At 39.4% G+C, this 25,088-nt stretch overlaps 2 protein-coding genes across 5 annotated transcripts in view; one reads left to right on the forward strand and one right to left on the reverse strand.

Moving 5' to 3' along the window:
- LOC104929270 (DNA repair protein XRCC4) overlaps positions 1-12,406 on the reverse strand; it is a 25,404-nt gene extending 12,998 nt beyond the window's left edge. Inside the window, exons 1-4 of one of the 4 annotated variants that reach the window (XM_010743740.3) lie at positions 12,393-12,406; positions 9,987-10,068; positions 5,256-5,397; positions 4,327-4,511 (exon numbers count right to left, since the gene is read on the reverse strand). In XM_010743740.3, coding sequence (XP_010742042.3) covers positions 4,327-4,511; positions 5,256-5,394 — 324 coding nt within the window. In that variant the 5' untranslated portion in view covers positions 5,395-5,397; positions 9,987-10,068; positions 12,393-12,406. Of the gene's footprint in view, positions 1-4,326; positions 4,512-4,960; positions 5,034-5,255; positions 5,398-9,066; positions 9,198-9,986; positions 10,073-12,392 lie in introns of those variants that run through there. The other 3 variants (XM_019266154.2, XM_027277772.1, XM_027277773.1) reach the window with 3 other exon arrangements.
- Positions 10,156-16,607, forward strand: tmem167a (transmembrane protein 167A). Its single transcript, XM_010743746.3, has 4 exons — positions 10,156-10,252; positions 12,212-12,321; positions 15,511-15,545; positions 15,645-16,607. Exons 1-4 carry the CDS (start codon positions 10,250-10,252, stop codon positions 15,713-15,715), a joined length of 219 nt encoding a protein of 72 aa, XP_010742048.1. The 5' UTR covers positions 10,156-10,249; the 3' UTR covers positions 15,716-16,607.
- The last annotated feature ends 8,481 nt before the right edge of the window (positions 16,608-25,088 follow it).

Here is a 25,088-nt window from a genome sequence, read left to right on the forward strand (position 1 = left end):
GTTCACTCACATTAATATTCTAAACATCAGCCAGACAGAACTTGCTTCTGGTGACAGGAGGAGAGATACGTTGGTGGACCTCACTCTGCATTTCGGTTAGGATAAAAATCTGGTTTCCAGTTGTACCAAATTTTCAAGACATGAAACGCAGAACAAAACCTTAATTACATCTACAAAAGCTAAACATGTAACCAATTTGTCTTAATTTTTGCTTTTGATGTTTGGATGATGGCAGGTTTTTTTTGTATTTCTTTCTCAAACCACAATAAAAGCATTTTGACCACTTCATGGGACTGAACATTTAAATTGGTTTAGTGGTCATTTCTATTTGGGCTGATCAAAAAAATGAACACTGTTAACATTAACCAATGTCATAAAAAAAGATCAACCTCCACATGTATGCATAAAGTTAACTTTGGCATAAATTTTGTGAAAAATAGGCAACAGTGTAAGTTTCTCTGCTTTATTTCACTGGCATTTCATTTATGATAAATTAGGAATCAAAGGTTACAATGGGAATACTTATTCTTTGTAAAACCAGAAGATAAACTAGATGAAGGGATCCCTTATGCTATAATTTATCCATGAAGACAGGAAAAGAAGTAAAAATGTATTTGCATCATTATACCTGCAATCTTTTTGCTTTTGGCCCATTCTATTAAATTAATTTTCTGTTTTCCGTTTGATTGTATTTAATTTACAGTCCCTTCAACAACACACAACACAATGTGCATGATTTACGAAAACAGGATTGGCGTTTGTAAATATTGTTGACAATAACAGGCTGTGTGTGTGCAAATAAGTATATTTTATAACTTCACACATCGGATTCGGGATAATTTAATCAGAATAAGAAAACACGGACTACTCCAGTGAGATTTGTGGCTGGCGTCGAGTTGCACAGCTGGAAAATCCCCAGTGAACTATAACAAGTACGAGTTCCATTTGACAAACATAAAACATGGAACAATCAGTGTCACATTCATCCACCCAGACTCATCCAGAATCCTGTGGCTTCGATTACCACAACTATCGAGAATTAGATTCCCAATATTTCCGGATTGAAGTTGGTCTGAAGAGCTGAGCTGTGAATGTCTCAAAGACAGAGAGACAATTGTTTGAAAATGACAGGAAGCCTTTGGATAAGTGACCAAACATTTGTATGACCAACTAACAGATTGCCATAGCACTACATTATGGTACAAAGAAATGAAAGACTAAAGTAACACAGTACACTAGTGGAATCAACTCAAGTCGGTGAAATTGCAATTAGGCCTATGAAAAAAAAACCCACTAAACTGAAACATATTTTCAAGTTTTTAGTCCTAAACAGACAGACATGACCTGTTAATTCCACTCATATGCTCCAAAGTCCTGAACATGTTGTGTCTGTATTGTCAGCACTATGACAGATTGGTACTTAAAGAGACATTAAGGAGGAGATAATGTTTGACTTAGCCATGTAAAACACCTGCTTAGTCGCAGTTTTAACAACTAACACCCAAATTACATTCACCATTACAACTTCTGGGGTCATATTCATAAAACATTAATGTCAGGTTAAGTTCACCACCTGTTTTCCTCTTTAACCTCCTTTCTTCTTTTTCCTCAAACGAAACATGCCTCATTTTTGGTCATTTCTGCACCCTAAAATTATCTGCCTGGGAAAATATGTTCTACTTTTTAACCTCAGACGTGTTAAAAAAAAAAAAGGAAAGAAAAAACGAAGAAGAGCAAGGAAAAAAAAGAAGAAGAAAAGAAGCAGGTGTTAGAAAAGAGCGGTAGTTTGCAGTTAATGCATAGAGTCCCCCAGGAGTCTTTTCTACCACACACAGACTGCACACACTGATGATTAGTGTCAGCAACAATGTGAGCATGGATTACATTTTTAAAAAGCACACTTGGGGTTGGAATGATTTGGGCCACTGTCAATCATTTTGTGTGGTCTAGTTGCTCCTTTTGGAAACACCTTTTCCCTCTGCACCACCTACACAACCTACACAGAGGAGTTCATTTCTGTCACGTCAAAAAAACAATGCGGGGATATAAAAGTCAAATGATGCTGGTCAGACCAATAATTCAGAGGTTTGAGGGATCTGATCGAGTGCATCATCCCTAACACTCGTCAATCAGTGTAATATTATTTTGCATTAACAGTTAAACTAAGCTACATCCATTCTTTCTTTACTTCAAATCACATTTCCATTACTGAAAATAATAGATGTAGTTTCATGAGACAAAGTCATATACAGTCAAGTATAGCATCCAAAGACTGATAGCCATCTAAAACCAACAGTATGTTTGTGTCCAGACGTGCACACATAGGCACACTTGTATACACAGCCCACACTCACAGATTCAAGGAAAGCCAGGGGGAGTTTGTGACAGAAAAGCAAAAGGCTCTAATCAACTGTTGTTCAACATTGTTAGATGAGGGCGGCCCTATCCATAAATCAAGGTTTTACTGCCTCTACAGTGTTCCTAACCCCCTGGCCTTCTCCCTCTGGTCTCCTCTACCTGCACAGCGGTCCCAGGACCTCGAGTGACCTGACCCCTGGAGGCTACAGCATCCTCTCATAGTTGGAAGAATAACACCAAAATCCACTGAAAGCACCGTGACCTGCACTCCATCAAACCTGTCACTGGCGCTGTGAACTATCTACGAATCGCCTCAGCACAGTGTGTAATACATGTCTCTGTCCAAACATTGCCAGCTTTTGTCAGTGACTGACTGCTGCATAAATTCAAAGACATGTGCTTTCATGTGAGGATTGCTTACATTGGCGTGAGCTAGCTCCGCCTTACCATTTAACAAACTTTCAGCCAGCAAGTCTTTTTCTGTAAACATTTATGAGCCGTGGCCATTAGACAATTACCTTATACTGTTGCTATTGGATGACTGGTAACAAAATGAATGATTCCTATCTGTGGCTTTTCCCACAGTGGCCTGAAGGCAACCAAGCCTTTCTAATTCTGCTATAATATGGAGAGACTATAAACCTTATCTTTTTAACAGCCCCCTGTAAAATATAAGACTTCCTTTCTGTTTTGTTCTATGTCATTAGATGCATTTCTCCTCAGGGAACAGTGACATGAAGGAAGTGTATAATGCTGTGGAATTCAAGGGTGAACTACTGATAGATCGACATGGAACGACAACTTTATTTAACAGCAGATTATTCAGCACTTGAGTTCCACTTTAGTTTATGTGTCCTTGATCAGTGATCCAAAGCACCTAACGCCAATTCCAGCAAATATCATACAGCTACAAAGACTGCAATTCCAGTACAACCTTGTGCCGTATGTTGGCAAGAGAGGCAAAACTGCAGACATGTGGATGTGCTCCATCTGCTGCAATTCCGACGCGTTGGTGGCACTGGTAAAGGCACATTGTCTCAGGTGCTGGTGACACAAAGAAGTAACTTCATGAGTTCGAGGGTTTTCTCGATGAAAAGTTATCACGGTGACATGCATTACATTTATCTGCCGTACATAGTAATGTACCAGAAATGTGCATTGTACACATTTGCTTGTACAACAGGCCGGATCACGTTGCATTGCAGCAAAAGTTGAGCCAGGTTCAACTTCTTTCGCCAGACAATCCTGCATTTTTTTTTTTAACTGGAGCCCTGTGTTGGCATTACCACTCTGCCAACACAGCAGTCCCATTGAAGTAATTGAGGTGGCTGAATCTTTTATGCAGTGGTGTTGTCTGAACAGCCTCAAAGCTGCTGCTTGTGTGTCTGTCTACAGTTTATTAACTTAAAGACCAAAAACTGTAAAGGTTTTGTTAGCTAGGCCGTACTGTTACAGTGAATATTGAACATATATTCACTGTAACTGTTAACAATGTACGATATGTCATCGTTTACGATATATCGCCAACATTCCCCAATGTTTTGGTAAGAATATGTCATCCCACGATAAAAACGATAAATTCCCATTGATGACGTATATATGTGCACGAAACGAGAGTGAGAGCTTTGGCAGAGAGTAACAATAACAGAGAGCGAGCGCAGACCTTGATAACGCTGTTATTAATCTGCAAAATAAAAAGTTATTTCCTAATTGTTTCACAGCGGTTACATTCAGCAGGTATAGACACGCCCACCACCAGCTCCCTCTAGCCTTTATTATTATTTCGGTGATAGATTTATAAGTCAAAAAGATTAGGCTGAATTGGTGTTTATTCATTGTCATTTTTATCGTTACCGTGATATATACCAGAAATTATCGGGATACATTTTTTAGTCCATATCACCCATCCCTAGTAACTGTATATTTATATATAAGGATAATAAAAATCTTCCAAAGGTTTTCACTCACCAAGATGTCATTACAGATCTTCTGATACGAGAGATGACAGTGATCTGGACTGAGGCGGAAAGAATATACCTCCTCCTTGCCTCGACTTCCTTCACTGCCTGTTAGTGCTTGAAGAAGATCCTCAACATATTTTTCCTTTGTGACTCCCATATCATCAGCTTCCCTTGTCACCTCTTCTTCTGAAACTGAACACAAACAAGGCATTTTTCTCATTTTTGCATCATTTCAAAGTTGTACAGTTGAGAGAGGAGGGCAAAGAAGTGAAGAGCACAACTATAAACATTAATTATGTACTAATGCATGGATGCATGTGAAAGCGGATTTAAAAGGAAGCATGCAGAGACCACGGGGAATGTCATCAGCTGTTGCACAGCTGCTCACACTGCGTTGAGGGTCCCAATTAACACATCAAACACAGAAACACTGATGACCCAGAAGCCTGCACATAGCTGTCACAACCCCAACTCTGCCTGTCAACTCTGCAGATGGACAGCAATAGAAAACTAGGGAGCAGTTATGTTCCAGGTGTGTTTCCAGACAAAATGCATGGGCATATGTAACCACACACACACTGAACACTGACATGCACATACAAAGACATGCCTTGTAGAGTAGAGTAATCTACTTTATACACCTGTAAGCTGCAGCTCACTGGAGTGAAGAGGGATGATGAAACAAGGTCAGTGCTGTCCCTCTGGTTAAAGGACCAACAGTTTGAGTATTATGGGGTGGTTCAGCCAGCTGCCTGCACGGTTTGGACAGTCTGATAAATGGTAGGCCTGGTGACAACCCAGTCTAGTCAATGGTCAAAAGATGTAAGTCTTAGTAGGACATATAAGCCAGAAATTGTGATAAACGTGGCCTGGTTTTGTGAAGAGTGGTGGATTTGACATGTGTTTCTGTATTGTTTGAACATCTGTAATCTTTACCTTCTCCGACCCATGCTGAGTTACCATCAGTGAGAGCTAATGTGAATCCAGCACCCAGGTCTACGGCCCAGTCCACTCGCAGGAAGTATGGGGTGCCTGGATCTGTAGTTACAATGATCTGTCGGACTGTACCACTCATTACCTGCAGAAAATCACAAATGGTAAATTAAATAAACTTTTATCAAGGCGGCATTTTTCCAACAACGTGCCCAGTGCATTATGTTCACACCATTTCATAGGCCTACTGCTAGTATTAAAAACCTAGGAACCCCTTCAAAGACCCCTGCAGTCAGTCCACTTAGATGTTGTAAGGTTGTGTTAGTCTTCCAGTTGCATCAATGTGCCTCATTGTTTTACCCCTTGGATTTGGTAATAAATGTCCGTGTGTGTCTTTAATGGGGGTCTCTCTGAGTCAGTGGAACCACATGGAGTTTAACAGGTCTTGGCAAGTTTTTGAGCAGGAGTGTGGGCTCTCTGACCACCAGCAAAGTAATTACTTGCTGTTAGAGATAAATAGAAGAATATTAGAAAACTGAAAAGGCCTGGTTGTTTACAGTACATATATTACTTACATGAGTCTGTATACCCCAACTTCACACAGCCAAACTACATTTTCATCCACATGAGAATGCATTAAGCTTGATTAAGCTCTTTAAACTCACAAGCTTTCAAACAACCAGTAAAAACCACATGTTTAACTGCACATAAGAAAATCAACCATGATCCTGAAACCTATTTAGATTTTGGCAGATAGTGTGGGAGAAATATGACATTTCCAGAGGAGCTGAAAGAGCAACACGGCTTTGCAAGTCATGCGTTCAGTCACATGTAAGGGAACTGAGTGTCGGTCTACAGTCTAACACATCTGAGGTGGTTAATTTAACAATAACCATGTCAGACCACAATCAACAAACGAAAACCCGTGGGAGCCACACTCTTTGAGTTACTTTATACTGTGAGATTAAATCAATGCTACGCAGTTAAATGAGTGCACTGTGCAAGCTTGTTTTATGTCACCTTGCCCTCAGGCTAACTGAGTCACTGCTGCAGTTAAAGTTACATCTCCTGCTGAAACCAGTCCACATTCAAAAGATCACTTACAAAAGATGTTGATCTGAGGCTTACAAATATGATCCAAGAGATTGTTCCCGAAATGTCATTTAGTGAGTATACATCTTTTTCTTGGCAAAGGTCTTGAGAAACTTTTACTTGATTACGGATGTCCAGGCCAGAACATGTGATTACTGCTTCCACGTGAAGTGAGAGGTGAGTTGGATATCTTCCTTGCTTAACTACAGGGCAAAGCGTGTGGAGATGGAAGGAAAAGGACAGCTAAATTGGCAGGTAGCCAAGCTGGACATGTTTGAAAAATGAAAATGAGTGCCTTCGGACACTGCTATAAGTTAGGACGTGACAGCATTTTCTTTTCTTTTTTTTCGGTATTCTTGTCTCCCACCATATATGCTGACAGAGCAGGTGGTCAAGGTTATTCAAAGTGAGACATAGAGCAGAGATCTGACATAGACACACGCATGTGCACACCAGTAAAGAAACTTGCAACAGATTAAAGTTGACCCCTTGTGCTTCAAGAAGGGGTGTGGCTGGACGAAGGGGCTGAGCAAAATGAGGAGAGCTGAACTTTAACCTCATAAAATGAGCCCAGCTACTCATTAGTTACTGTAACATCTGTTGTGCAGGGGCGATGACCCTGTGGTAATGACAGAAGGACACTCCAATTAAATAAACAGCGCTGTCTGTCAGGAATGGAGAGCCACGCAATATCTTCAAAGTCAATCCCAAAGTCTTCCTGTTACTCGATTGGCAGACACAATCACTGCAATGCTTAAATCATCAACCAAAGCTCCTCTACAGCTTTGACACGGAGCGTTTATACTCTTCCCTTACTCCCTCTAATTTTTTGCTCAACCTTTTGTGGGTTTTTTTTTTTTTTTTTTTAGCACCGCTGCATATGAAAACTGCAAGACACAACTGTGTGCAGGAAGTGCTAGGTAAATGAGTCACAAAGAGAGCCTCTAATTATGCATCTTGTGTCTTAATTGAGGAGTTCATACAAAGCCGAGGCAGTTAACTGTCTCTTTAATGGGCCCTGACAATTAGGCCAGTCCTCTCACTGTCCTTTCACTGGACTTTCCCCTCATGCTTTATCCAGTACAATGGTTTCATCATTTCATCGTCTTAGAAATGCAGCGCTGCCCTGCACAACAGCAGTCTGTGCGGTCAAGTTTTATTAATTATTCTTTCTTGCTATCAGCTATCTTTAAACCGCTTGACAAATAGAAAGCAAACGCATATTAAAATAAATCATGGCGTGTGTCTAAAAGTCTGTCTGAACCTGTGTATACTATGATCATGTCAGGCGCAGAATTAGTGAGGTTGTCACCGTAGCTTGACTTATGCATGCTTCAGCATAAAGACTGTAATTTCACCACAGACACTTTTAGTACTCATATTCCTGCTGCTTGCAGAATAGACTGTGATGCAGTGGTAAAAGGTCAGGGTCATGCTGTCTCGTGCTATATAACAAGATGTGCCTTCTCTTACAGGCAGAAACAACGGTTTTCTGAACTCCTACAGATACAGAATAGATTAAAAGACTTAAAGAGTATTTGAGAGTGGTGACAGCAAGTTTCAGACCTTTGTCTAACATCATTGCCAATGTGTCCTTTTGTGGTAAAAACAGCACTGAATGACATAATCTGGAAGAATAATTGCAGGTATTTGACACTAGCTGACAAATGAAATGAGAACAGAATCGGACACAACACAAGAAGTTGTACGGTTTTGCAAGTCCACCTGAGTCCTTGTTCTCAGAAAATGTAAGTTAGATAGTTTATGCTACAGGTCATGCATTTCTATAGTGTAAATTCAACAGAAATCAGACAATGGGCAAATATGACTTCAGTCAATAACACATTTTAGAATAGAAACTGTACCACTGTTTGTTCTCATAGAAAAAGTAATCTGCAATCTACAGGAACAAACAGGACTGAGCCACAACCAAACAGTGATCACACAAACTTCAGCTCTGCATTCAAATCATTGAAGAGATGACTAATTTCACGAAACAAACATACATTGCTAGCCTGAAGGGTTGTCCTCCTGACCTCAGGTCCTCTGTATGATGTTGGATACAACAACCTGCTAACCTTTGATTCAAGCTGCACAATAACAGGTCATTTTCACATCTCCAATATTCATGTAGGAATAAGTTACAGCTGTGAAAGCCTAAGCCATGTTCAGTCACTAATGTAAGGCAATTCTCAGTGAAGATTATGGTTGTGTACAGAGCACAGAGGCGTGGCACAATACAACCCATGACAGCACAACACACACAGTCTGCAGAAGTCACATTTTGTTTAACGGTCAAGTGAACACTGTTCCTGCATTACTTCAGCATCACATTTCCTACCATCAAAACTCATAATGCTTGCTTGAGGAAAGTTTTACTCTTTGAATCAAACTATGGGTGTTACTTAAAGGAGTTTGACCTAATGTCATCTCACACTAACAGAAGACAAATGCACCTACTTAGGCTATGTCAGGCCTCAATTTGCAGTAATTAGGCATGCATGTAGCCTAAATTGGTCAGTGCACTGTAACCTCTAAAACTTAATCGCATTAAGAAGAATGCAAGTCTGTGTAAAGCTTTCACTTGCTCATGTCTTGCTCTCATCACTCTCCATTGGAATACAGTTCATCTCTTTTTGCAAGTTTCCATCTGCACTCTTACTGTTAAATATGCAAAACATAATTTATGTGTGGTTTACAATCTGACAGATTGTCTTCTTACATAAAGAGCAGTCTAGGAGTGTCTGTGAAGGAAGGGTCGACGGGGATTTATGAAACACGGTTTAAATGTAATCAAGATGCTGTCGTGGCTGGTTGGAGGGAGGGGACTTCATTGTGAAAACGCTGAAAGGAAAGTGGACCACAAAAATTTCAGTCTTACGTCACCAAGAGAGGGTAGGATCTATTCGGCTATCGACCTACAGTATGTCACACAAATTTATCTATATACATAAAGTAGGGATTGTTTTTTATAATTGCTTAAGTGTGAAGACAACAACAATACAACGATTAACGAAAAGTTACCATATAGTAAATATATACATATACATGCTATATTTGTGTGTGTGTGTGTGTATATATATATATATATATATAGATATACGCGATATTTACATATCTATATATAGACACACTTAACAATAGATCTATATACTAGACACTACTATATATATATATATTATGATCTAAATACTATAGCAGACCACACACACACACACACACACCACACACACACCAGATATAGTATAATATAGAAGATACATACACACACATGCATATATATATTATACTACACACACACACATATACATTACAGCACACATATTATAACATAGTAAACAGATACTACATATATATATATATTATTACATATATCACACACACACCACACCACACACATATATATCACACACATATATACATACATATAATACAACATACATAACTATATACATGATATAATACACAATCAACACACACACAGTATCTATACACACACACACACGAATATCATAACACCTTCCGGGTGCAGATAGTACTCCTTTAAGATCTGCAGCGTGCTCCCGCCCTGCTTGTGCAGTGACGAGACGGACTAAATTCATTATAATGTCGTTGTGGATAAAATGTTTTCCTCAGACTTACGGTTTAGTTTGGGCTAACTACTGCGATATCCAAGCGAAGCAGTGTTTGTATTAAACTCAAACCATTGCCGCTCTCTCTGTCTCTGTGTGTTGACAGCCGACAGACGTTTCAACTTTCAACTCTTGTCTCTCTCAGCCAATCAGCAAACGAGGATTTTGCGTCTCCGTGCGTAAATACGTAAAAAAAACAAAAAGCTCCTGTGGGTTACGTTACGTAAGTTCCAGAGAGCAGGAAGTGTGATGTGGCTTTGACTCACAACAGAAATGGTAAGCTTGTTTCTCCTAAAGGAGAGCTCTTCTACCTTCACAGCATGCTCTGGGACACATGGCTGTACTTCTAATCTGTGTCGGCGATGCACTGTGACAGCACCAGCTGTTAGCGTCGGCGCAAACCTGTAGAAAGCGATGGGGAATGCTAAGCTACGTGCTAGCAGTGGCTAAACTTTTAGGCTAACTTAAGGAGCTATCAGTCCACGTGTCTGTCTTTAAAATAGTCTCACCGTCGATTCATGTCATCCCCTGAACTGCAGTCGTATGTTAACGCGAGTTTGATACCAAAACGATCACTAATTAATGAATACGTGCATCGCGATGTTGTGAGGTGTGTCTGTCTGTGTGTGTATATGTGTGTGTGTGTGTGTGTGTGTGTATGTGTGCCACGTAGCTGCACCGTAGCATGAGTGTGTGTTCAGCTACATGCTGAAGACTGTTGTTGTTGTTGTTGGTAGGCTGGAAATAACAGGATTTCTCTTTAAATAAAACTTATGTGTGAGATAGTATGCAACTGATTATGCTCTGAGGATCTAATTGAACTGAAATCTTATTAATAATATAGATATAGACAGACAGACAGACAGACAGACAGACAGACAACATAAGAATAAAAATATAAAGAACAAACTATACATAATAAAATATCAATAGTAAATAAAATATATTGTACAAAAGTGTATACAGCAAATTGGCAGTGTTGATTTAGTGCAAGGTAAGAAAATAATAATAGTAGTAATAATAATAATAAACAGAATATTAGATACTTTATTCATCCAGAAAGAAATTCAAGCATCCAGTAGCAGCATGCAAACATACATCGAACATGCATTAGAATTAACCTGTGACACAGTATCAATATGCTGAAATTAACCTGAGGTAGATCTAAATTTAAGTATGTACAGAGGAATTTATGTGCACAGGTGTTAAACGCTAAAAGTTAAAATGTGCATAGAAAATGAATTATATAACTGTGTGTATAAACGTGTAGCAACAATAAACAGCCAGGGAAGATGGATAATAGGCACAGGCTGTGCAAAATGAATAAAATATTACGAATTTAAAATCCAAAATGGTTCTGTTATGTTAATTTACTATAATAAGGTAGTACTAATGTTACAGTGTGTGATTAATGTAGGGACCAAAAAAAAGAAAACAGCATAAATCAGTACACAGTAATGCTGAAATATCCTAAAATGCATGTATATGACCATGTTAGTGTAATATATATAAAAAGTAAATTATGGATTTTGTATGAGATAATAGCAGAATGATGCTACATGAGCAGAGAGGAGTCTGTCTGGATCACAGCTCATATTTCTGTGAGAAGAAACAGAAGCGTAAAGTCCCTCAGTATCTTGAGTGCCATATTTATTCAGGAATGAGGAGTAATACCGTAACTATGATTCATGACTCGTGCAATTTTCAGTCGTATCAACACATGGTTGAAGGTGTAAATCACGTTGGTTAAAAGCGTCAAATATATATAAAGGCAAGGTGATTAAAAGCTGTCGATTAAAAGTCATCTGAGCATCCGTGTCTTTGTCTGTGAGATCCAGTATCATTGACCAACGAGGCTTCTCTCCCGTGTAGGTTTGTAGTTTAACAGCATTGTCTGTTAAGAGACACATCCACTAATTCATCCCAAACCAACCACTATTTTAGCCAGTGTACTTGGTGTTCTGTGATACCATTATCGTCCTTATTTTTTTTTTTTAAAACACACGGGATGGTCCAAAGAAACCAGAGGATAATTTGGGGAAAACATGCTATCTGTCCATAAAAGTCTTTGGTAACCATGTGTCACAGCACGAGAATGAACAGCTGGTATAACAACATTCCTCCCTACAAGAGGAATAACATCAGGATTACAGAAAATGTTCTTCAAGAAGTATTGCTGGTAAGCTGCATTACATCACGTCTGTACTAAACACATCCGTCTCTTCCATCTTGCAGTCGGCCATTTTCAACTTCCAGTCGCTGCTAACAGTGATTCTCCTCCTGATCTGTACCTGTGCCTACATCCGAGCGATGGCTCCCAGTCTGCTAGACAAGAACAAGACCGGGTATGATGATCAGATGATATTCCAGATACTTAAGAATGTCCGAAAAGTCCCGGTGATTAATCATCACATACCTGTCTCTGTCTGTTTGAATGTGGCAGTGTCCAAACAACATAACCAAATCATTGAAGTGTTATTGTGCTCGTCATCAGTAACATGCTGTTCTTTTCTTATGATTAGTATTTGTTCACATTATTTATTGCTGTGATTCTGTAAGGTATTTACAATCCTTTTTGCCAAATGAGCGAGAATTGAACAGCATTTTTCAAGCATGCAGTTTAATGTCGTAGAGCCGTCTTTGGTGGCGTGTATTTCCACGAGCTTTATCCTGTTGTAGTAGGTGTTTCAGGAGGATTGAGGTCGTGTTTCTGCAGTGGAAAGAGTCTTAACAACATTGCCACTATGTGCACGCAAGTAACATTCAACAGCGACACTCCCTTGTTATTTTGTCTCCTGACAAAATCAGAATAACAGCAATATTAATACAGACTTACTAGAAATGAATCATGGAGCCCGTGCATCCAAGAATAATAGTGATCCAATAACGTTGCTGAATGTGAGCAGTTCCATCTCTCAAGCTTCTGTTCGGTGGCGTGCGTCCACAATGATTCTAAAAATGAATCTGGGCACGAGATTGGATTGTTGATTTCAAATCAGCAGTGGGATGACAAAAATAATAACGAGTACGTTTTGTGGGGGTAACCGGAATAAACTGTAACTTCCCAATACTCCTCCTGGCAAACATGAGAGCAATTAAAATGAAAATATGGACTATACTAACAAAGTACCAAGTCTAATCCTCAGGGTTGGAATAACGGCACTTAAAAGATAACATCCTAATCTTATGGCCTCTTTTTAATTTCAGTCAGTGCTGTTATGGGAATTTTAAAGAAAAACCCTTAAATAAATAGGATCGGCTTCAAAACATCAAAGTTTAAGTTGAATTTATTGTTCTTGTACAAGAGGAGCGTTTCTCAGTGCAGCACACTAAAGGGGTTACAGAGAAAAAGGCTCCCTGAGGAGCTCTAACAGTTGGTTCTTATATATTTTCCTGAAGATGGGCTGCAAATTGTTAACAGACAATTTGCATATATAACATTTAAACAGTTTTCTTCAACATATACCCTAATGAGTAGCCAGTATGTCCCCAATCTAGATGTCTCCTCTCTGACCTGTCCCTGGCCCTCATTCTGTTCTGGAATCCCCTCTATTTATACATTAACCTGAACTTTACCTTACCCTGCCAGTCTCAGTATAACAGCAATAAAGGGAAGTGCCCTCAAGACATGTAATAAATAGGAACAAACATTGTATAAGTTAAAACATCTAAATAGCAGTGTAACCCTAATTTATATAACAAGTGCTTTCTTCTGTGTAGTGTTACTAGGGCTGAATGTCTTTGGAAGCTTATGTTGAGCTTTTCCAAATGAAGCTTTGAGTGTCTGACATCATATTTTATAATGTCATCACCCTAAAAAAGAGCCCTCAAACAAAATCCCCCCCAATTAAAATAAAGTGATTAATCGGATTAAATTTGCTGCTCTTCAAAAGCAGAAGGAGGATTTGTTGGTTGTCGCTTGTAAACGCATGATTCTGAGAGAGGGAGAGAGAGATCGACGGTAGAAAATCAGTGAAGTTAGGGAGTGGTGAGAACAGAGCAGTGAATCAGAATAATAAAACGTTATTCTCCGATTGTTTCATAGCAGTTACATTATGAGTCCCAAATAAACATGGTCAGTCCACAAAACCTGTGGGAAAGAGTGCTTCTTCTAGTGTGGAGCTCAGGCCTGTCCACAGCAGGGGCGTAGTAGGGGGAAAACCCAAGTAAACTGAGTTTATCTCCCACTCTGAAATGAATTTTAAAACTCACGTTTCACTCGTATGAATCTATTTTCAGATTAGTTGTATCGAAAAATGAGGGGAAACGAGGTGGGTAAATTAAGTTCATCCACCTCTGTATTTAACACCACACCCCTGGTCTTCAATCGAATAGAGACACAGACGTTATAAAGACAGAGGACAGAGGAAAGAGACGGAGACAGCAATAAGTCTCAACCTGCGCAACATATAAATGTTGTTTTAGAAAAAAAGCTGCAAACTATTTGTTTCCGGCCCTACAAAGTGTAGCAATCACTGACAATGCTATGACAGTTATAACACACATGATTTGTAAGTGCTGCACATTGTGTTCCATCATTCAAGGTCCTGGCACTTGATTCCAATTAGTTTACCAGAACACTCTGTTTTCTTTCTGTCTCATATTCCCCAACAAAATGATCTGTGATGAAGCGGACTCTGATCACTGGAGCTTCTAACAACACTTACTAAAGACTCATTACTTTTTCAACTAATAAGCTCCTCATTGAGATGAGTAAAGTAGTCGAAGGCCTAAATTTTCAGGATTATTGGATCATTATTATTCTTGGATGTACAAACTCCATGATTCACTTCTAACAAGTCTGGCACAGCCCAGTAACAGACACATGCATTCACACACACTCGCACATTCACACACAGACGGGAGCAGGGAGGGAGATCCTTTTCAGACTGAGATTGGCTGGAGATTTAAGATTTATTAGTTCTCCCTCTTGATTCATTCATTGATTGAAGCATGAACTATTATTTGCCTTGGTCTGGTGCCACACATAATGCGATTGAACCCTGTGTGGCAGAATCTGAGGAAGAATACCTTTAGAATATCTTCAGGCAAATTTCTATGGCTTTGATTTGTACAGTATACATTGTTTGAAAAAATGTAAACAAAAAAAACAAAACACGGCTAATCTGTCAATAAAAGACACTTTTACAATGGGATGCTGACACCATCTGGTCAGTTTGAAAGTTGGTGCACACAGACACTCTCTCTCTCTCACACAGGCTGATCAGAAAAACAAAAGCTGGAATGCCACATTCGCTTCAGCTGTCACTAGAGATAATACGACTTGCTTTCCGTCCCCGTCTCTTACACTGTGCACGTTCCTTACATTAAAAAGGACATCTGATATGGCGGCCTGGCTTTTGTAGTAAGTTGACCATGGTCTTCATGTAAAGTTGTGACATAGGTCCGACTATCGGTTAATGTATCTAGCACATATCAACACAGCACCCAGCCTCATTTGTTTTAAAATATCATAACAACATTCACAACAAACAGTCATAAAATAAATGGAGGCTTGTAATTTTCTCTTTTAGGCTTCTAGGAATTTTCTGGAAGTGTGCCAGAATAGGTAAGTCTACATTAAGTCTTTTTTTTTTTTCCCCCTAATGTCAATGAAACGTTGCTGCTGAATGAGGTAACCTTAAACTTTATATTTTCTTTGTTCCAGGTGAGCGGAAGAGTCCCTGGGTGGCTTGCTGCTGCGTCATCATGGCTTTTAGTATACTGTTTCTACAGTAGCAGTCCAAAGCAAAAAACCACGAATGGAAACATTGGGGAAATAAACAGACGAGGCATGGACAATACGATCCAAGAAGCACAACAGGACCTCCAGGGGTTGTCACTTAGATAATGTTAAAATGGAAGACCCGTCACCACTCACCGTAGCCACGGAAAGAGAAAACGTGTCTGTGTAGGGGGAGGGGTGGGAACTGATAGCCTCAGAGTGTGTCTAGATCCTTCCACGGACTTCCAGGTCCAGGTCTGTCCTTGTGTTTGCTTATGTGGAATGTTTACTCCGGATGTATGTGTGTGTGGGGGGTGCCAATGCTTTCTGTTATCTACTATTTAGTCCGAAGGAAAGAATTCACAGTCTGGTATTATTTGTGGGATCAATATGATATATTGTTTGTCCAAACATTTCAAACATTTTTCTCCTCCACGTTTGAGTTTGTCACAAAAAAACAATAACGATCTGTTTGAAATTCTTCATTTTAAAAAAAGGACCTGCATTAATGTTCAAAACTGCTATGTGATTCATACGGAGGCTTATAAACTGAATTTTATTGAGGTGCGTGACGCTAAATCATCTCAGCACCTTCTTTGTAACCTGTGCCCTGTTTGTTGTATCTCGAAATGGCGATCAAATTCCACAGCAAACAAAACGATAGTATAGCTCTTGAAGTGTGTAATTGTCCTACATATTTGCCTCAAAGAGCTACTGATGTTTTTTTTTAAAGTCAGTCAGTTTGCCGCTATTTATTAAAGAACCTTTTTAGAAATGTGGTCTGCGGAGGCTGATTTTTGGATTAGTGTTTGCTGTTGTTATGTCTGTTGTGATGATGCCACACTGTAAGGTGAAGTGTCATTAATAATGACGTCAAACATGTAAAATATACATTGATTACCTGCACACCTTTTGTCAATCTTCTCTGTTTTAAGGACTTGGATTACTCATACTGTGTACACAAAAATATGAGAGGGTACTCCAACCTTAAGTATTGCTGCATATGGACAAATCTGAAGCGTAGCCCTCGGGATTGCTCATGAAGTGAGATAGACAGTGAAGAGTTTTGCGATAACCTTTTCTATAACCTCACAGTCAACACTCATCTTCACAGGGTTCACTGCTGTCAGCTGATTGTACAACACAACATGACGCTACTAGATGTCTGCCTGGTATTTAGTTCCAGATATGCTGCATCAGGATTGAAAGCAGGGTTTACGTTCGTACTAAGAAGGCCTTCAAAGTCGTGCGTTGATGTATTGGACAGAACTCAGGAGACCGGGGAGCGACCAGAACGTTTTGGAGAGGTTACGATCTTGTGTAATTGCAGATTCGTGTTCATGTGACAACATTATTCCAAATGCTGCATGTAATACATTTAAATTATATGATTCCTATGAAAGAGCTGTGACAGGTTTAAACTTAAAAGTGTCTGACTTAATTTTATTTTGGCAGCCACAAAATCCCACCAATTTATCAAATCCTAACAAAAGTGACGTACTGTTTAAGGAAAGTTGTATTTCATCGTGAGTCTGTCACGTACAATTTAAAAAAGAAAATGGGTAAATCACAATCATAGAAGTAAATACTATAACAGTCTAATGCGTAACAGTTAGAGGGCTCTTAAAGTAAGAATCATGTCCACCGTGTTGAACTGAAATGTTCCTACAGTAGCCTGGAACGAACAAAATAATTGCAGGCTATAGATAGGGCCCTTTATATGTTTCACTGCCACTGTAGGTGGTGAGGTGAGGTGAGGTGAGGGGATTGCATCACTAGATGACACTAAATCCAGCATGCTGGTCCTTTAAGCAAACATTTCCACACACATCTTCTGTATTCTGTGGCACAGAAGATTTAAATAAGCGAGGAGACTTGTTGACACGCTCACCTTTGATACTGTGATCACTGATGAGTGTCCAGATCCCGACACTCCCCCACACAGTCCCTTGTTAGGGAACGTGGATGCCATATTAGTGTGCATCCGTTTTGGCACTGCCTATTCTGAGATAAAGCATCAAGTGAAGCCTGCCGGTAAAGTCGTGATTATCAGCCCGTGACGCAGATACAGGAGACACAAAGGAGCAGGAAGCTCTCAGTCATCTGCTTCTATCTTGGGAAGCAGAGATACTGGTGGATTGGAGGAACATCACTCGGGTCAATGAACTAAGCTAATGTCCTGGGTGATGATGAAAGGAAAAACGATATGGAAGATCTGAAGTGACTTGCTCGAGATGGTGATAGGAGCTGTTATCATCAGTCCCATTTTAGTTTTTCATGCAAAACAAACAAATAAATGAGAGGAATATTGTAGTGCAGTGGTCAATAATAATACTACGATTTATTATGGAAGTCAACAGATGGTTGGAAACTGCACACTCATGGGCCAGGCTAAAGGCCTTCTGGGGACAAAGTCAAACTATGTTTTTAAAGTCTTGAATCAAAATGATTACTTTTAATCTCCCTCAAACTGTGGGCACTGTTGTAATGTCAAAGAAGAATATCTGGCAGTGACTCTGAAACTGGGCGCGTAAAAACAACATTTGGACCGTTCCTGTTGTTTCTAAAGTGACTTAATGCTTGTCCTGATTTCTGTTTGAGTTGGCTGATCAAAATTTACGTAAGTGGATGCCAAATGGCTAACTTACATAAGAAAATAGACCTTTTTCCTTTCAGTGGGTCAAAATTCTGCTTAACATGTGATCTGCTGAGCATCATTACCTTCATCCTCTGAGTTTTTGTTTCTTTCTCAGCTCCTCCAGTCCTGCACAAGGCTGGCAACAAAACTGTGGAAACTAACTACACTTAACTGAGTGTGAAGCTATTTTATGTGTCTTCACGGACAAATAAAACTGTATCTCACAGTTGATGTTACTGTGGCAAATAAAATATATGGCTGGGCAAAACAAGTCAAGAAAGTTAAGATAACCCCAATAATTAAATTGAAATGCTTTATCGAATCAAGTTTTCCTTTCACGTTTAATATATTCATTTTAATTACAAATATAAAGGGTGACTTCATAGGGCTTGAAATGTTTTACAATGAAAAGCAGTGCAAATAAATTCAAAGTGTTATGTACTGTGCACTGTCAAGACTTTGTTATTTCATACCAGTGAATCAATGTTCCATTCTCCAGGATTGTATTCCTGGCAGTGTGAAGAAGGATTTGGAACCACACAGACTTCTGTTTACAGACAATATACTGTATAAACTCAATAAATAAAACGTGAAAATTTAAATAATTAAAAAATAAGAGACTTTATTCAATGGTGTTTGTTCAATGGTTGGGGCTCATGGGTCTGTTAAACATCTACAGATGAAGTGAAACAGTTGAAACGTTACAAATGCCCTCTAGACTATCTGTATGCAGACTATCCAAATAAAGTGTTAGCATTGCTTTATTTTCATTCCTCTAATGGCTCTGTTATTTTTAATTTATCTTATGCAAAATGTTATCAGCTCTCATAAATAACGCCCACTTGACACACACCAGAGAGAGAGAGAGTTCTCCATGAACCCCCCCTAACCTTTTATACCAAATGGATTAGAGCGACAGCCAAAGATGTGACAGCATGAGGTGGCATGAAATTTAGACATCTTATCCCTAACACCTCATTTACTACAGTGCAGTGTTTCATGCGTCATTAATTTGCATGAATAATTATGGCAAATGTCACCTGTGTCGAAAGGACGTGCATATGATTGATGCAGATAGTCAAGAGTCTTGTTGACCTCACTGATTGGTACAGTTCTGAGCTCCTTCAGTTTCACTCCCAGATATATCTTTTCCATTATGGTGGAATATTATTCTCAAATGTCCGATAAGGATATTTACATCAAATGCTTGAGTATCGTTTATTGGGTTTGCAAATTTCCTCAGTGTAGGAAATGTGCTGTGTGTCTTTGCTGTAAGATATAATAACAACTAATAGTACAATCACTCAAATTTTAAAGTATATGCACTATGCATCGTCATCCGTAAAGATCCAGCAGAAGCACATCATTCTAATATCCTTGTCTCTTTCTTCTTTGATCAGACAGGAAAGTTCCTCACAGTCATTGGAGGACTTCAAAGGCAATCAGGTTAATAAAGTCTCTACCGTCTCCTGCTGAGTGGACCAGAAGTGTCCAAACAGACCTTGACCCTTTAAATGTTCAGTGGAGCCTGTTTGAGTCACTACGCTGACTGTTGTTGCAGGGAATAAAAGATGAATGGAGGGAGAGAAAACCTGAAATGCCTGAATAGTGCGAATGTGAGAGAGATAATGACAGGGAAACAGAAAAAGAGGAAAAAAACATGCATAGAGTGGGTAATCCTTATTATACCACTGGCGTATCTTAGTGATCAACCTCCCGGTGACCCCATATTTTACTCCTTGGCTGTTTATTTATTTAAAAGCTTGTGGCTTCTCTGTTTACTGATACCTAGGAGGGCAAGTTCTCTATTGTGGCTGCTTGTGGTTTCAGTGACAAACCCAAACTCCTCTTTAGACATAGAGGATTACAAAGGCCACAGTATGATAGATTAAAACTGCTTGACATCACATTCATACTGTAAAGCCTTTGTTCTGTCCTCACTTCCTCATTAGGAACGTGTAACCTTTGTTTTCAGCCTTTGAGGGAAGAAATGACGAGAATATCGTTGCCAGCTGAAAGACACCAATATCCTCCACGAAGGGCAAGTCTAGGTCGGGCAATGATGATGATGACAGTGTGTGAGAATTTATAATGGATACAGGATAACATGTACACTGTACAGTAGCTTATATACAGTAGTCTCATTCTGAGATCCAAGCCTTCAAGGTCTCTCTAACTCCTTCCACATGTAATCTTTTACCAGAAATTTTATTGTAACAAGAGAAAATTTTAAACTTAGTCCTGGCAGACAGCTCCCTGTGGCCACAAAAACTGGGGCACCGCATGTCTCCTTTGAAGGTGGCATTCGCAGTTTGTTCAGAGGACATCTCACTCCATGCTCATTAGCCCGAGGCAGGAGTTGTCTCTGCGTAACAAGGCACTTCCACAAAGCCGGAGAGCCCAAGCTCTGTGCCAGCGGGGATTTGTCGGTGGTAGAAATAGATATGAAGTGAACTGTTACCTGAATTAATGATGATACAGAGTAAAGACTTACACACTTTGAAATCTGACTTCATACCTAGGAAAATGAGACAATGGGGTGGTCAAAGCTTTAGATCCTGATGTAGCAATTTGTGTCCACGTTTTTGCGAGACTGCAGCAGTGGCGGACTGAACGGCATCAGCTGCATGTGGTGGTGCATCAGCGTGTAGAAAGCCATGATGCATTTATGGTGAAACAGTTTTGAAGATTAAAATTGTTTTATAATGTGACTCAAATTATATAACTATTACATTTTCTAGCAGACTGGCCCACCATAGATCCAAAAGGGCACTTTTTTTTTGTTTTGCAGTTATCAAGACAAGCATAGAGACACACAAAATAATGATTGACTTGTCATTTGTAATAACTGTATAATTTGCATAATTGATAATATTAACATGTGTTAACTCATAAAGTGATTTAGTCAAAGCTCTATAATTTTCTAGGGAAAAAACATCAAAGGAAAAGCTGAGCTGACATGTTTCTAGTGTGATTAGTCGTCATGCTTCCTTGAAGCCACAGTGGGTTTGTACAGGTTCCCTACTCGTCTTTCAAATGAATACTGTCACAGTTTCGTGTGAAACACACCTACATTTGGCACACCAATCTATGTGAAAATTTGGTTTTAGTCATTAGATTATCTTCCAATAAACTGATGATGTTGACGATTGTGCAATAAAGGTGTAATCAAAACCCTGAGAGGCACAAACGTGTGTCTGCAGGAGCTGAAAAAGTTTACATTTGAGTGAGACTTCACCCAAAAGATGCCAGTTTTTGAGATTTGTCTATGTCTGAGCTGGCACGTAGACACAATCAGTGAATATGTTGGTAGCCACAAAACGGACTACAAAAACACATCAGTTGTAAAATTTGTGTAAATAGACAAATGTAAAAAAGGATTTTTTTGTGTATCGTTCACCAAACGATTCTACATTGTGGCATCCATGTGTGAGTCTTTAGTGGGAAGTGTCTCTGACTACCAGAGTTTCAAGTTCCTCTATCACTTCCAGGAAGACCCAGGACTGTTTCCACTTTGGCAGCTCAGATGGTCACCCGAGTCCAGCAGGCAGGTTTCCAGACATGAGCTGAGCCGTGCACTCCTCTACTTCATCTCTCAGAGCTGCCATAGGAACGGTGCAGTTGATGGAACAACACACATACTGTAACAGCTTGTCCTTGTACAGCTGAGTGAGACCTGCTGATAAAGAACAGTAGTATCAGACTTCAGTAATGAGCATGCTGAGCTCCACACACACGTCATAGACACTGCGTGTACACATATGTAGGTGTTGTGGTCATTGAAACACTCAAACTCTTATTTACACATGCACAATGTAACACAGTTCTGCGACTGTCCAGGCACCTCTCGGTGAAGCCGAGTTTTATCGTGCACAAGCAGCTTATGCATGCATTCAAATTATGCCTATTAATCATACAGCTTCTTTTTTGTTGGATGAAATAATCTAAACTCTGTCAGATATTAATAGGGAGTGGTCTGGTTTGAAAAGAAAAGGCTCATTCAGGAGATGTGAGTCTGCCAACATTAGATGGCCAAGCACCAATGGAGTCTTAAACAGCCCATTGTTTTTCCAGGCTTTCTCCCACCATTTATGCGAGACAAATTTATGGCAATACATCTGATTAGTATATAGCATTTTGCCTCTGTTGGATATCTGACAAGATGTCACGTCTCAGTCATGTGCCCATTCTGTATGCTCTGTTAATCGCTGTTAAATTCTCTGTGACTATGACGATTTAAAAATCACATTTGAGACTCTTAAATCCTGGTCCGTGCACTACAGGCCAGAATCTATCACATTAAGTAAGTTTTGGAGATTAGAGAGTTTGCACAGTGAAATGTGGAAGGCAGTACATATGTGCGGTACAACTAGTTTTTTCCTTGTCCCACAGGAAGACTCTCTGTAAACATCTTTGATTTATCATGACTCTCCCACATAACCATAACTCACTTTATTAGTCTATGATCCTCTCAGCAGGGACATGTCTCTCTAAGTTTTCTCCTGCTCTAACTTGAAATGTCTTGTAGTGTTTCATCTGGTCTACATAAATGCAGAGGCACTTTAGTATTATAGCTGGTGTTGGACTGTTGGAGTTATGCATAGAGTACCCACAGTAGACATCACCAGGCGCGTCCTGGCACAATGACACGTATGACAGCAGTGCTACTCACAGAGCTGTGGTGAAGCACATCTGGCCAAAGTAAACATGCCAGCTAGCTTGAAATCATTAGTTTGAAAATTCTGTCAGATGCCCATCTCAGAGTCACACTCATGGGTGTAACCCCCTCAAATTGAGAAATAATAAATGAGTTATATCTGCGCAGAATGCAGCAGGATGCAGCAATATCTTCATAAGACAAATGAAAACTTGAACACAAAATAAATGTTTTTAATTAGAATACAAGAGCACCATTTGTTCTTACTCATTGGGGCGCCACATTCTGGCGCATTAGTTCAATTTACAGTAAATGATGGAAACAGAAGTGATGCAACAAAACAGTGACGTTGTATGAGACCGCAAACAGATGATTTTCACACTGCACAGACCACAGGATCTGGTCCTGCGCAATCAAAATAAGACTCCTCTCTGTTGCATAACAACAGACCTGCTCTGCTGATGCTGCATCTTTTCTTTAGAAGAATTGTGAAAAAGGGTTTGAACAATACACAGTGGTTTCCTCATCATACCCAATCACTTATTTACTGTTTATCTAGAACTGTCATCATGACTCAACAAGCCTGACTCCTCCACTGTCTGTAGGCCAAAACTGAGGCCTGTATTTATCAGCAATAGTGGTACTACTAATAAAATATATGAGACAGAAGCACAAACAGGAGTGTACAAAGATCCTAAATATAGAGTAGCAGTAGTTTTCAGTAGTAATTGGTTGAAATGTCTCCTACAAATGCTGAAGGACTTCTCAAATCTTGCATCTAATATCATTCATGTCCAGTTTGTTGTTCAAATATACGTCCAGGGTTTGATAGTTCCAGTTTTCTTCTCTATTTTTGCACATTTAAGTGCTTTAGCTGAAGTCTGAACACAGACGGTAACAAGAGCACCTTTTCCCATCTCTCTCCGTAGCCCTTGGCTCCCATCAGCACAGCTTACTGTCGGTTACAGTGTCACTAGGTTAGGATGAGCACAACGGCTGGATCTATAGGATGAAATTTGGCGCTTGGTCGGAGGGGAGACTGTCAAACTTAACGTGTTTCGTGGATTAAAAGTATAATTGGCAGACGTTGTGGGAATGCTGTGGCTTGAATACAGAGGGCACAGCTTGCTGTACCATGTTGGATGTGATTCTTATACAATAAAATATTCCAGAAAAGAAAGGCAGTGTGCCACTTGGACACTGTACTCTGGTCTGGTACTATTTCTCCATCCTTTTTCTTGCCTTCAGTTTCTGTGGACTAAAATCAGTTACTCTTAGCTATTATTGTTAGAGTTTTTGAAAAATGGAGAACTTTTAACCTGACAGTTGTTAAAAGATTAGCTGCCTGTGTGCTATTATTCTTCAGTAACAAACGTGTCTTCCAGCCATTCTAAGAGTGCCATATCTACCCTTAAAATATAAATCTAAAGATTTGTATAGACTATTCACAGTGTGACACAGTGTGACACACAGAGCAACATTATTAAGTTTTTCTCATTTCTCATCAGAACATTTTAATAGTACTGTTAAAATACTGTATATTTGATAAGAGGACCCTCAATTCTGAAGCTGTAATTCATGCACACAAAGAAGTTTCCAAATATCATTCAAAGTGTTCATCTACGCAGAACAAATTATCCACAAAATTAATCTTGACCATATGACCTTTCAACACTTGCCTGTCAGGTCATACAAGCAAGAGGATGAACTATCAGCCAAAAAGTGAACTGTATTTATTTCATATGTATTTATTTATGTATCATTAGTGCGTAGAACGCAGAATGACCTCTCTTCACTCCCCAAACAAACTTTGTTGGAATGGACAGCTTAAGCATGGATCAGGTTAATCACAGATATAGGAGTTATTTGTCTACGTGGAAGAGGTGCTCAGATAAAAACAATAAAATAAAAAATAAAATAATAAGACTACTTGTACTTATAAGGAAATACCAGTAAAGACTAAAATAACACTTAGACTCAAGTTCTTACGTGGGCAGAAGATAAGCTACATTGAGACAAATTTATGGTTCCTGTGGATTCACAGATAAAGTCATTCTTTGCCTATGAGCCAATACGTCTTCAGTCCTCAAGA

Source organism: Larimichthys crocea, chromosome III, assembly GCF_000972845.2.
Source record: "Larimichthys crocea isolate SSNF chromosome III, L_crocea_2.0, whole genome shotgun sequence".
Lineage (NCBI taxonomy): Eukaryota > Metazoa > Chordata > Actinopteri > Sciaenidae > Larimichthys > Larimichthys crocea.

Excerpts from the sequence above, each read along its gene's own strand:
- tmem167a (XM_010743746.3), top strand. Across the intron at positions 12,322-15,510 it reads CTAGACAAGAACAAGACCGG|GCTTCTAGGAATTTTCTGGA; the intron begins GTATGATGATCA and ends TTTCTCTTTTAG. Across the intron at positions 15,546-15,644 it reads CTGGAAGTGTGCCAGAATAG|GTGAGCGGAAGAGTCCCTGG; the intron begins GTAAGTCTACAT and ends TCTTTGTTCCAG.